This window comes from Vigna umbellata, chromosome 7, assembly GCF_029865625.1.
Source record: "Vigna umbellata cultivar VRB3 chromosome 7, Vumbellata_1.0, whole genome shotgun sequence".
In the NCBI taxonomy this organism is placed as follows: Eukaryota; Viridiplantae; Streptophyta; class Magnoliopsida; order Fabales; family Fabaceae; genus Vigna; species Vigna umbellata.
Genome location: NC_142171.1, coordinates 44,849,453 through 44,864,120, shown reverse-complemented (window position 1 = coordinate 44,864,120; position 14,668 = coordinate 44,849,453). Strand labels below are relative to the sequence as shown.

The 14,668-nt window shown below is 31.9% G+C and overlaps 1 protein-coding gene across 3 annotated transcripts; it reads right to left on the bottom strand.

The window, feature by feature from the left end:
• Positions 1 to 2,797: 2,797 nt before the first annotated feature.
• On the bottom strand, positions 2,798 to 13,556 carry LOC148196375 (mechanosensitive ion channel protein 2, chloroplastic-like). Of its 3 annotated transcripts, none has more exons than XM_088094236.1 (15): positions 13,436 to 13,556; positions 12,332 to 12,550; positions 12,187 to 12,246; positions 8,618 to 8,781; positions 7,628 to 7,751; positions 7,445 to 7,542; positions 7,235 to 7,348; positions 6,850 to 6,910; positions 6,177 to 6,326; positions 5,961 to 6,071; positions 5,625 to 5,792; positions 5,402 to 5,515; positions 4,590 to 4,646; positions 3,627 to 4,451; positions 2,798 to 3,148 (listed from the first exon to the last, which is right to left on the bottom strand). In XM_088094236.1, the coding sequence occupies exons 2-14, from the start codon at positions 12,404 to 12,406 to the stop codon at positions 3,639 to 3,641; spliced, it is 2,109 nt and encodes a 702-aa protein (XP_087950362.1). In that variant the 5' UTR covers positions 12,407 to 12,550; positions 13,436 to 13,556; the 3' UTR covers positions 2,798 to 3,148; positions 3,627 to 3,638. The 3 variants fall into 3 exon arrangements, with proteins under 3 accessions (XP_087950362.1, XP_087950364.1, XP_087950363.1); XM_088094238.1 differs by lacking the exon at positions 13,436 to 13,556 and adding an exon at positions 13,106 to 13,232; XM_088094237.1 differs by lacking the exon at positions 13,436 to 13,556 and having other exon boundaries at positions 12,332 to 12,561.
• Between the last annotated feature and the right edge of the window lie 1,112 nt (positions 13,557 to 14,668).

Here is a 14,668-nt window from a genome sequence, read left to right as displayed (position 1 = left end):
CTCCATTATCATAGATTAGCTTGTAACATAGTTTTCACATCACTGCTGTTAATGTTATATATCTCAATTATTCTCTGCATGATGCTTAAATTAAGTCAATATGGCAAGTTGAATCATGCAGCAATTTTCTGTTACAATAAACTTTAATTGTTGTAATGTACAATGACAGTGCTAACTATTGTTTGGACGTTTCAAAATGTATGATTCCTGATAAGGAGGTTTTTCTGAAGTGTTTCATTCCTGACTAGAAGTATTTGTCTTTTTCTTTACTATTCATTGGTCTATTGAATTTGTCTTTAAAAACGAAGTGAAACATCTAAATTATGTTGTGGGTGGAATAGTTGATTGAATTTTCAAGCCTTATCTGAAACCACTTTTTTCCACTCAATGCACTCCAATAACTAAGCATTTCTATTTCTTGGCCATTCTATAATTGGTTCATTTGTCGTGAGCATTCAGCCAATCACTTAAAAACAAAACAGGAGTAACTTTCATTAATACATTATTAGAAGACCATAAATTAAAGTGCACTTGACTTGGGGATATATATATATATATATATATATATATATATATATTTGAACAACGAAATTTATAAGTATTTTGTTTTCTCATCTTTAGTTTTTTTTTATCAATTCAGATTTTATCTCTTTTAAGTTTTCCAATGTGATAGTTAGTTCATTTTTAGAGAAAAAAAAGAATAATTTGGCCGATGGAGAGCAAATGATGATGTCCGAGAAAACAAAGATATATTAAATACTTAAAATTTAATTGAAAATATTTAAATTTATAATATACTTAAGACTTAATTAAATTTTATTTATTTAATTATGAATCTTATCAAACCATAAATTGTATGGTAGGATGAAGATCAGTTGTGAAATAGATATGACATCTAACATATTTTTATATATTTATATATATTATTTTATTCTTTAATTTTTCTCTGTATTTATAAATATAAAAGTTAATTTTTTTAATAACTAAAACAGCTCTACAAATGAGTGATGGATATTGTGTAAAAGAAAACATTTTCCTTGTGAAATATATGGAAGTAGCTTCTAGAAAATGTGCTTTATATGAAAGCAATCAAGTTTGAATTGTGACATATTCAAAGTACGGCAAATTCTTTGAACTGCATATTCGTACGGCTGATTTAATTATTTTATTACAATATGTAATGCATATTTTACTCATTTTTAATCTTATTTCACTACAACAGTTGCTCAAAAAATTGTGGAGAAATCGCACAAATTGCACTAACTGTCATAATCAAGCAACTTAGCTTATTAACTTAAATAAAATATTTTATGAAATAACCGAAATATATTTAAATTAAATATCATCTCATCACAGATAAATCATCCTGAGAAAGTTTATGTAAAGACTAAATAAATATTTAATTCTTTATTTTTTAGTATATCGTTCAATTTATTTAAACAGCTTTATTTATTTTTTAAAACTGTCAACACTGTTTTTTTCTCACTTCTCATTTTTTTTAAACTTTCAAAATATCTTCTCCGATTATATTTGTTCTCTATCAGGTAATTTTATTTTTTTGTCTTAAATTTAAACTTCTTAAAAAACATTTCAAATTTTGAATAAAACAATACAAAAATAAATAAATAAATATTAGAAAAGAAAATTAAAATTTGTATACACATAAGTAATAAAAGTTATTACAATAATTAAATTTTAACTAAATAAAAAGTATTATGATAAAGACTACACTACGTGCCTGTGATTTCACTAAGTAGTAATGTACAGTGAGGTGAGGATATTATTTACTATGTAATTTCGTTTTTCTATAACATTAAAAATAACTAGTTCAAATGATAATGTTTTAAGGCAATATCCCCCCAAGATGAATATTCTCTTTTTCAGTTTATCAATTTGACCTTTATTTCTAAATTAATTTATAATATTAAAAAACCTAAATAGATAAATAACTTTAAATTACAGTACAAATTGTCTATCACAAATCTAAACCATAATCAATAAGTTTTAAAGATGTTTCTTCTTAGAAAGTTTAGTTATAATATAATTATATATAATAACACCTTTTAATATAAATCAAAAGTTCATCTTTTGCATTGCGCATATTAAAATAGAGATAGACTAATCATAAGTTTAAAGTTTAAATATGTTTTTTTATTTTTTAATTTTAAGTAAAAATTGAATTAGTTTCTTTTTAAAATTTTAGACAATTTAATGTTTTATTTTTTTGAAAAATATGTGAATTTAGCTTTTTAACTATTTATTAAAGTTTTTTAATTAATATTAAAATAAAAATATGTCAAAGTAAATAATTTATACTAATTAAACATTTAAAATATAAAATAAATTTAACAAAATTTAATTAAAATGATTAAATTTATATATTTAAAAATTAAAAAATTAAATTGAATTAAAGTTTTAAAAATTAACTAATTCTAATTTTCTCCAAAAAATATATATATTTAATTTATATAAATTATGTGCTTTTTTAGGTCCTTTAACGTAATGAACTTGTAACATGCCCTTATCTTCTCTCATGATTTATTAAAAGATAATTAAAATATATATATAGCTTTTAAATTATTAAAAAACCGACATTCTTTTTACATTTCCAAGAATTGATCAGTGGACTTAATTACTAAACACAATACAACCACTTGTACGAATTAATTAAAAGAACTGTCATGCTAATAGCAATAAATTATAATATTTATTATCCTAATCCAGTTGTCAAAATATAATTACGTGATTGGATTTTGAAAATTCAACATATTTTGTTGATGTTCAAAGAGATGAGATGTGGAAGAAAATAAAAAAGTACTGGTAGATGCTGCCCCCAATTTGGCAAATGAGTCAGAATAGCACACACTATCTGATTAAAGCCATCATTCCACTGTGCCTGAGACCATGGCACAGAGCACGGATTTCAGCCATAAAGCATATTAGACCTTCTATGAAATTTCTCTGATAATCTCTAATTAAATTCACCTTTAAAACCACAAAAGTTAAGGGTTGGTTTATCTAAGATATCTGTATAGTATTCCCACTAGTACCTGGAATCCTTACATTATCATAGGCACATGAAATGCAATCCAACAGCACTTTCAGAAATTCCATCAAAGATGAGTTGATTTCTAGCACACCAGATGACCTGTTAATAATAGCAACGAATTTAGAAAGCTTTCAATCTATTGCAGTCAGCTTTTCATGCAATTCAAAATTGGGCGTATAATGTTGTAGTTGAAAAAACAATCTATACTTTTGCAGAAGAATTGACACTTTACTGCACAGAAAAGGTTGTGATGATAACCCAATACTTGATGTTCTTTTAACAATGAAGTGTAGATATAAATTTTTCAGTTGTTCATTTGTGATTCCAGTAAAGTAAAAATACATACTAAACTATTTGACATTATAATTGAACAATTGAAAACCCCTTTTCCATATACTTCTGAAACAGCAATTATAATGCAATGATATGACAATACAGCTCGAGTCCATTTGTAGAAGGGGTGTGACACATGAAATGGCAATATATACAATTTCCTAGTGGTGGGAAACTGCTTCAAAGCAGTGCACTACTGGATTTGGAACATTAATGTTCAAAACAGCTAACTAGTTGAACTCACTTGTTACAGCAACTAGTCATTTCCATCTAGAGCCTTTGGAGGTCCATTTCCACCCTGCAATGCAGCCATTTCCTTTGCCTCTCGAGATGTTACATTGTCAATCTCCTCATCAATGGGAAGGGTCCTCTTTGATCCTTCCAACGCAACACCTAGTACTATATTTTCTTCAAGAACAGTCCTGGATGCTTGAGGCTGTGCAGCAGGTTTCTTTTCCCCTTGCGGTTTTGATGCTATATTAACATTAAGTCCACCAGTTTTGTCAGCACTGTTAGATGAGGAGGGCACTACATTCTCAGACTCAATATTTGGCTTTATGTTTTTAGTGGTCTGACCCTTGGATTGCTTGGAATCTATGTCCTTCTGGGCTGAATTTTCTACTACCGAACCAGATACTTTAGATTTAGAAGAAGAGTCTGGAACCTCCACGTTTTCCTTGTTTGAATCTAATTTCAGTGGCTTGTTCTCACCCACTTCTGGGTCGGGTTTGGGTGTCACAACTGTTTTCCCATTTGTGTCAGAATTAGATGTCACAGGTGTCTTGGAGTTTCCATTTGCATCAGAGTTCGATGTCTTATTATCTTGATCAACAACTGGTCGTGCAGATCGACTTTTCATCTTATCATCTCCATTGATTTTGTAAGATGGTTCAATCACTAATAATGGGCGGTTAGGTACTGTGACCGGACCTCCACCAAATGTGGAATCTGCAAACGGTATATTATCCAAGTCAGCATCACTGTATACTTTCTGCAGGGTACGAACCGGTGTCGCAAGTCTGGCTCGGTGATGGCCTATAACTCTAAGAAGATCCAGCAGTATTGCTTCCTATTTTTCAAAATTAAAAAGGTTGAAAAATCAGCTAAATCCAAGAACAATAATACAAAATTGAAAGAAATCTCAGTTTTTGAGATGCTTATCTCACTGCAGATGTTTTATTTTAGATAAATAAGGAAGTATTCTTACCTTAACACAAAGATATTCTTCAAAATGTGAGGTCTTAACAAAACAAGATATCAGAATCTGAGGAAATCATAGAAAAGAAATGTTATAAATATATATTACTACCATACATTACATAGATAAAACATGGGCAATCGTCAGGTTTGATCATGATTGATGAAAGTTCCAATCTGTTAATATAGGTACATGATGGAACATGATAGATGCACACGTAACAAAAGCAGGTATGTACCGTTTATATAGGTACGTTGCAGTACTTTTTTAAGGTTTAGACGATAAACCATGTAGACTATCAAATATCAACTTATTTCAAGTATTCATTAACCTATTTTAAGTACCCTATTTTGGACAGTGAAAACGGCATTAACAAAAATATCCCAAGTATTTAAAGATGATATTTAACATGAAACCTAAAAATAAATTAAAATTGATCTAAATATAAAGCATAATAGGAGGAAGAAAACTAGAGATTCATAGATATACTGTTTGCTGCTCTGTTATAACTTTTCAATGAATTGAATCGTAATGAAGTTCACGGGTAGGTTGAAAGCATGAATAATGATTATAAAAAAAACTCAAGTTAGATCACAGATTACAGAATACACGATTTTGTCTTAGGGAACTAAAAGTTAATTTTATCTATAAAAAGCTAAGTACAGAATGAATTCTTCCTCAAACTGTTTATGGCACAATGATTACTGTAGCTAAATATTTATGGAAAAAGGGAATAAAGAATAAAATAGTATTTAAGAATTAAGATCCTGTTCAGTTAGCATAGAATCATTGATTTGCAAGATTAACTACTCCATACTAACCAAAAGAGCTTGATTTTCAGGATTTATGTTGTCCAAAAACACTCTCCTGTGCAGTCTCTGCTGCTCAACTTGAGGATTTTTGGCCAATACCTTCCGCATGTCAGCAACAATGTTCTACAGAAGCATTAAAACATGTGTCACATCTAGGGATAATTATCATAAAATGCTCAAATATGAGTGAAAAAAATTAACTATAAAAATAAACAATAAAACTGTTTCTTACATTAATCTTGTTTACATCCAAATGACTAATGGCTAGATGAGTTTTGATTCGCCAATGTGTTTTTTGACTAAGGTTCCGCACAACATTCACTGTAAATTTGTGGTTTGGAATGTGAACAGCTTCACGATCTTCACCTCTAATAATTGTTGGTGACCACCAGCCAACATGCTGCATAGCATGAAAACATCAATGGCCATTTAATAATGACTGGTATCAAACACTACACCATTCTCTGTAATGTCCTTCTGCTAAGTTATTATTACATATAAAACAATTAGGCACATATTTAACAGAAGTAATTCCCCCATTCAATGTTAAAAGTACAGTTTAACACACCTCGACAGTACCAGAAACCTCATATCCTTCAATCTTTGTTTGAATCCATTCATTAACCACAAAAGGCCGAGTTGCATGAATCATCACACTTGAAAGGAAGTTTGTAAATATCTGAATATATAACACTTAATGTCAACAAGTGCCACAATAACATTCTGGCCATTAAAATTCAAGGGAACTGTGATGATTAGAAGAAACGATAAATCTATCCCACACCTCACGACCAGCAAGGGTCAGCAAAACTGTCCCAAGACCTCCTGCAGTAACCCATTTCTGGGTAGAGAAGCCTAATAATTCCATGAACAATGAAAAGGCTGCTATCCATACTGCAGAATAAACAGCTTTGCCAGCAAATTGGAATCCCATCTAAGAAAAACAGAAAATTTATTATGTCATTAAAGTTGAACCATAACAAATAACCGAGCAATACACCAAAATCCAGATTTTTATAGTAATTATATCCAATTGGCAATGCTGTTGCCAAGCTACTGGTCTTCTATACATGATACATAATCTAAATACATACACACCCATTATAAATTCTTTTAGCCTATGTACATAGCAAAAGATATAGCCATGATATATCTAAGTGTTCTCAGTTCTTCATTTTTATGGAGATAAAAGTTAATTTAGAAGATTGATAATGCATAAAATAAATTGATAGGTAGAAATGCTACATCCAAAAGCTGAAACATTACTTATCATTTAATAAGGAAAATATATCGCCCAACTAATGTCATTGGCTGTTTGATTGATAAATCACGTTAGTCATAATATGTATTTAAATTTATGACAGCCAACAGGTGATAAAATATATGGAATCCACAACATATTTATGACGTTTAAATTCATATAACTGTGATGTCTATTGTCTATACAAGATACATACATTTCTCGTCTCACTTGCATCAGTAGCCTCCGCAAAGAATTTCTGTGATTGTTGAATTACACTGCACCAGAGAATCACACAATTAAGTTTATGGATGAAAAATTTAGTAAGCACTGTAAATTGGGACCACAAATCCAGCTAAAGTACTCAAACTGGCTACAACAATGATAATCTTGGAAGAACTATAGCTGAACGGTCCCTATCATAAAGCACATAACAAGCTGAGATAATAAATATGTAAGGTATCACAGTTTGTCATAATAATAGAAAATCGGACCATTTCCCTAGTAAACGAAGAAGAAAAACCTATATAAGTGCTTAAGTACATCATTAAGTGACAAAATATTCATCAGTAGATCAATTGAAGGTAAGGAAATAGGCACACCTTGACAAACAATAGGCAAAGGCCAGAACCGTTGACAATGATCTCACAAAATTCAGAAGCCGGTCCTTAACAACCTGACCAGGTTCTGAAGGTAGAATTAATGGCTCCAATGCTCTGCAGTTAGTGAATAAGTCAGCACACGAAGAATAGAGCATCAAAGAAAGATATAACAAATTCAGAATCTGATAAAGTTATTATCATAACAGAGACCTGCAAATAAGTATTGCTCCAGTCCATAACAGTAATGGCCGAAGGTAAGAAGTTACTATATAGTGAGTGGTACTTTTCTTCCAACTATTATCACTCCTCTACAATATCAGAGTTAGGTATCAATTGCATTGAATCAGATAAAATAGTTAATACAGGAAAAAAGAATAATAACAGAGATATAACCTGGAGGAGTATTTTCCTTGTCTGGAACAATAATGGACCAACACCCCATATTGCAAAAATGATAACGCCAATTGCAGGAATCAACTTCACTATGATAGGATTATTTTGTAACAAATTACTAGACCTGCAAAAAGACACACAAGCGAATAATTATAACACATGGAAATATTCAATAATATTCTTTCATACTAACCTCTAGATTTCCTTATTAATAACTTACGATTGGTTATTATATTTCCTTATCAAATCATGATTTATTTTCTTAATTAGTTAGGAAACGATTAGTATAAATACTAGCGTTATACCTTTGTTGAACATACAAACATTTTTATACAAAATAGTTAATATCAATTAGTATTTCATTCTCATTTACCAGTGTGTTTCAAACAGTTTTATGGCTTTCATATCCTACTTCTGGCCGTTTTAGTAGTGGTCTTTATTTATTTTGGTTGTCTCCTTGATTGGTTTGTTCAGTTATTATAACTTTCCGGCATGCCTTAACACACATTCATCTAAGAGTTCTTATCTCCTACAGTGTACAATTTTAGTGTGCTTCTAATAGTCTTTGGCCACTTCTCTCTTTTTATTGACCTACAGCTTCCTCTACTCAGATTTACCCGTTTTTTATTCAAATTGTGCAAAGTGAGATCAGAGACATCAATCAGGCCCCAGTTTTCCTAGAGATGTGATCCTAACTAACCACACAACTGGCTTTGTGTCTTTTAAGAGACATCAACAACCCTCCTACTCTTGTGGCCCAGCGGCTTTCTAATAGGGAATATTATTAGTATAAATAAAGACAGGTACTCTAAGTCTTATGAACACATCAAAAAATTTTGTAATACAACTCAGTTAATATCAATTATACTTTCATTCTCTCTATCTCTCTTCCTCCTACATCTAAAACAACCATACCAACATATATTAACAAAAAGACAGGTAGATTGCTTCAATTTGTACATTAATTGGCTGTAAAAACACAAATATTACCTAGCCAACACGGTAGCAGCTGCCTTAACAGCAGGAAGATCATTTGGTTGACCTGGCACTAAAAGACAATGACACTTAAAAGATCGGCCCTTGCATGATAATGTATGTGTTGGCTTGTTTATATGACGAAGGTATTGAAAACCCCCACATTCCTGTCTCATGAACTACAACAAAAGATTGTCTCACTGTATATTCTAATAAAAAGAAAATGAATGAACCATTTCTTGATTTTGAAAAGACAATATCAAGTTATTCTTAATACTATAATGTAAACATTCAATTATCAATTAATCTAGGCAGCTAAGAAACACCATAACAACCAACATTATTGCTTGACAATATTGCAGAATCTGGTAGAATGCTAATGCATACAAGCCAGTTCAGATAAATTTCTCACCACTAATGGGAGATGAAAATTAAAAATTAATCAAGGAAGAAAATGAATCAAACTTCTTCACAAGCACCTATAAACTTAACGAAGCTTAATATTCTTACTTTAGAAAAGCCTCAACAGTAGGGCTTTATAATAAAAAATATCTCACTCTAGAAGCTTCCAAACTAGACCTAAGAGATTCATTGAAGTAAATAGAACACCTAGGATTGTAGCTACATAAAAAACCATTTGATGTCAAGTGTACTATAGATCAACAATGAAAACCTTGTCCCACTAGGTGAAGTAGGCTACATTGATGACATGGTGTCTTTAAACTTGGTTAAAAACCAAATCCTTATCTCGTGTTTGGATAAGGCATTTTAAGAGGATAATTCATTTTTTTTAAGAATTTGAAATACTTTAAGACAAAATATATTGTTTGGGTGAGGAATTTTGAAAGAGATTGAAATTCTAGAATTTCATTAGAGTAAATGGATTTACTTAAAATTAAAGAATTTCAATTTCCACCTAAAAAGTAAGAATTTGAAATTCTTCTTATTCTCAAATTCATATTTTGATCTCCACAGTTTGGGTCGACCTAAGTCTAGGCCAATTCGACTAGAGCAAACTCAATTTGACATGGCCCTCTTTACCCGATGTCTCGTCCCAACTCGACTTGGCCAAACCTGATGCAATTTCTCTTGTTCCCACTTGGCCCAACTCGACCTGGACCTTGAACCAAGTTGGACCCAATTGAATTTGATTTCACATGGGCCTAGCCCTACTTGGATGACCATGATCCTACCCTAACTTGGCTTGACTTGGACCAAAGTCAATTCGACTCAACCTTGGCACACACGGGTTGACTTGGCCTGACCTTGGCTCAGGTTCACTTGATTAGTTTTATGCTAACTCAACTCGACAGGGCCCTGGTCGACTTGACTCGATCGGGCGACTCATCTCAATTGGATGTGAGCCAACTCGATTGGACTAGGCTCAAGCTGACTTGACTCAACCGGGCACAAGCCAAGTTGACTACACTAAGCATGGGCCAACTTGACTCGGCTGAGCGTAGGCCGACTTAGCTTAACCGAGGCTTGGGATGACTCAACTTGACATGGTCTAGATCGGTCTAGGATTGACCTAGGTCTAGCCCAACTTGACTACAAGTGGGTCGACCCTGACTTAGATAAATGTGGATTTGTCTTAACTCGACTAAATGTGGGATTGCCTCAATTTAGCTTGACCTGGGTCCAAGTCAACTCAACTCGATTTGAGTCTAGCCAACTTGACTCAATTTAGGTTCAACCATGTTAGAAGTGGACTTTAAGCCTAACTCAACCCCACAAAATCGGCTTGTAAATATATTATAAATTGACCTTATCTCTAGTCGATGTGTGACTTCCAACACATCCCCTTCACGCCGAGGTATAGACATCTCGTGCGTGAGAGTAGAAATTAATGGGGTGGTCCGATAGCGGCCCGACAACGGGTGGAAACAGAAATGCCCACATAGAACTCGCTAGGATAGGCTCTAACCATGACTCTGATATCATATTAGAAGTGGACTTTAAGCCTAACTCAACCCCACAAAACCGGCTTGGTAAGGTGAGGTTTGCACCTCACTTATATATTATAAATTGGCCTTATCTCTAGTCAATGTGGGACTTCCAACACACCCCCTTCATGCCGAGGTATAGACATCTCGTGCGTGATAGTAGAAATTAATGGGTGGTCCGATAGTGGCCCGACAAGGGGTGGAAACAGAAATGTCCACTTAGAACTCGCTAGGATAGGCTCTAACCATGGCTCTGATACCTTATTAGAAAGTGGGTTTTAAGCCTAACTCAACCCCACAAAACCGGCTTGTAGGGTGAGGTTTGCACCCACTTATAAACTATGAATTGGCCTTATCTCTAGTCGATGTGGGACTTCCAACACAAACCCCCTTCATGCCGAGGTATAGACATCTCGTGCATGATAGTAGAAATTGGGTGGTCGGATAACGGCCCAATAGCGGGTGGAGTAGAAGAATAGAAGAATAGAAGAATAGAATATCCACTAAGAATTTGCTAGGATAGGCTCTAACCATGACTTTGATACCATGTTAGAAGTGGACTTTAAGCCTAACTCAACCCCACAAAACCGGCTTGTAGGGTGAGGTTTGCACCCACTTATAAACTATGAATTGGCCTTATCTCTAGTCGACGTGGGACTTCCAACAAACCAACTCGGCTCAATTTTGGCTCAAGCCTACTTGACTCAACTTGGGCCTAGACCGACTTGACTCAACCTAAGCTCGGTCAACTTGGCTTAACTCTGACTAAGGAAGAGTCTACCTACCCTTAGATGAGCTTGACCTAGTACTATCTTACTTGGGTTTGGCTGATCTACCATTTCATAACTTGAAAATAATCTCATAATTTGAGAAAAAGTTTTGCAAATATAAAATGAATATTTTTTTGAAAAACTTTAACAAAAAAAGAGCATCAATCCAGAGCGACGGTAAAAGCTAATCAATATTGATATTTTTTTTTAATTTTTAACAATTATTTGATATTTAAATAATTTTTTGAATTTGGTGGTAACTGAAATATTTTATCCAAACAAGAAAATTAAAATTAATTTGAATTGCATTATCCAAACAATACATGTGAAAAAACAATTTGAAATAAGATCAATTCAAATTCAATGTATTTGAATGTCTAGGAAATTGTGAAATTCTCTATTGAAACATAAGGTTAGATATGTTGTTCACCATAAAATCCCCTTTCCCTTTTCATGGACTAAAACAAGGTAGTCCTTTGTCCTCATCGGGGCTTCCAGCAATATTCATAGTGTATTAGAATCACCGTAAACAATTATTTTCCATCATTTTCTAGATTGGCGTAACACCAATGTGCATCATTGTCTTTAGCCATTTTGTATATGCCCTTTCTTGTGATCACACATCAACCTTAAAACTCTTGTTTCAACTACTCCGCCTTTTTCTCTTATTATAAATCAAACTAAAAACATGTTTTCCTAACAAAAGCATGATAATAGACAGATATTGCACTGAACCAAAACTCCACTATACCAAGAAATCTATAACTTAAAAAGAGGACACAGAGCCATGTAATGCTAAAGATATACTTCAACTGCACAATGAATAAGCAGAAAGCAACAAGACAGTCACCATATTTTAAGAACATACCGAAATAGAATATGAAAGACCTGCCCTAAATAAATGTAACTTGCCATGTCCCGTTGCCCTCTGTAAAGCATAAAGTGGTGAGAATGGATATTATAACATAATGAACAGTGCACAAAGAATACAGAATTATAGAGAAATTATGTACCGAATGTTTATTGCAGCCCAGGTTCCTGCAAAGTCCAAATCCATGGGACAACTGCAGGGAACCAGGAAGAGCCATTACTTTGTCCAAACAGATACCCAAGGGCTCGCCGGTAACTGGAGAATGTATTAATATGGTATTTCAGACTTTTAACACAATCCAACAAGTTCTACACAGATCAAGAGCAGCTGATAGACTTTGATAATTCTTCAATTCAGCAACCTGCATTCAGACTGATATTAATTAATGTGACCATCAGAAGGTTAAGGATTCAAAATATGTAAATATTTCTGAACCTAAATTCAGTAATGCTCTACTAGAGTGATTGAAACTAGCTCTTGATGGAAGGCATCACAAAAGAATGATTTCAAAACTAATTTTAAAGTGATGTGATTTATGTTAGGATGTTTATACTCTAAAAGCAAGTAGTAGAAAAACTCAGTATAAGATTTTTATACAAGAAAAAAGCTACCTAATGTTACTTCAACTAGATCAATAAACCATGAACCAATTCTTCATCAAGAAACCAATTGTGTGAATATACGGCTAAAATCATAATAATTGATATTTTAATGTAATTCTAGACAGAGCCTGCTTGAACAAACTAGGAAGGAAAGAAAAAAAAACTGACTTCTCCATAAATAAAAATTAACTTACGCAACGCATAAGTTAAAAATAAAAATTTTGGGAAGTACAGGAGGATGTTTCTCCAAATTAATTTATGCAAATCTAATTTCAAGATATAGAGAAACTAATTTCAATCTGTTGTTTTTTTACCTCCTGAAAGCGTTTATGGAGAAGCTCGTCCCAACAAACCCAAAATCAAACATGCTCAAAGTTAACATCAAAACCCTCACATCTCAATTTTTTTTAGATCAGCCCTGAAGTCTAAAAAACCAAATAGAACAGTTTCATCACCCAAACACTAAAATTAAACCCAAAATAAAAAAACTCGATAACACCTTCAAATAAATAGCCTGAGTATATAAAAACAATTAAAAAAAAACAGCATTTCCACGGTGAAGCTTCAGAAAAAAAATCAGGGAAAATTAAAATATGCGCCCGAAAGATTTGAAATTTGGAGAATTTAGAAAATGGGTTGGTTACCTGTGACGAAGAAGAATCTGTCTCTCAAAGCTTTCACCCGCAGTTGTATTTTGTCTGCCAGTTTTTACGAGGCGCAGCGCAAAGGAACAGAACATAGACAACAAAAACACGTCCATTATTTTTTGTTTTTATTTAATCATTAAAAAAATTGAAAAAAAGTTTGATTTCTTGTGGGCCCAATCGAATGCCTTGCGTTTGTGCACCAGAAATTTAGATGTTGTCATGTCAATCACGACTCATCTCACACACCCGCTGTATATGCAACCACTGGTCCTTTTTTTCGCTACATTATTTTTTTCTTTTTATTTTATTGGTGTTTCTGAACTTTTTTTAACCAAAGAAAAAAAAGGAATCTCTGTTAATAGTTTAAGTGGTCGCATAAATAGGAAAAATGTAATTATTTAGGTATTTTTAGTAAGAATAGAAACTCCAAAAATGTCTCATGAGAGAAAAGTTTTATGAGAAAGTATTTTAGAGCAAAAAAATTGTAAATATGTATTTAGTGTCCACAACAGTAGTAAGTTTAGATTTTGGTTTTTATAAGTTTTTCTTATTTTTCATCTTACAAAACTTGAAATCAATATTTTTAATCTTCATAAAATATGTAAATTTTAGTTTAGGGTATTAATTAATTCAATTTCAAATCATTATTTTAGTCCTTAATATTATTTTTGTATGATAGATAATTAATATTTATTTTTTAAAATTAGAAAAAAATAGTTATCATACTAACGTTATATCACAACTGGGTTATATATATATATATATATATATATATATATATATATATATATATATATAACCATTGAGTAATATATAATCAGTTAATTAGTATTATATAATAATAATCAATTAATTTTCACTTTCAGAAAAATAAAAATAATTACATACTAAAATTAAAATTTGTTGATTTTACATCATGTACAGATATAATAAAGAAGGAAAACTGTATTTTTATGTGATTTTTAATGCATTCTAGTTGTATGGTGACTTTGAGTATTGTTTTTATTATAAATTGTAATATTACATTTTTAGTTGTTGAGATCAACTTCATATTCTAACTATCTTTAAGAAAAAAAAATATTAATATATAAATTTTAAGACTAAGTTAAATTTAAAAAATAAAATGATTGTAAACTTATAAATCTCATTCAATTTTATAAAACTAACTCAATTTTATAAAACTAATTTTAAGATAAAATTTATATTTATTTATATATTTAAATTAATTTT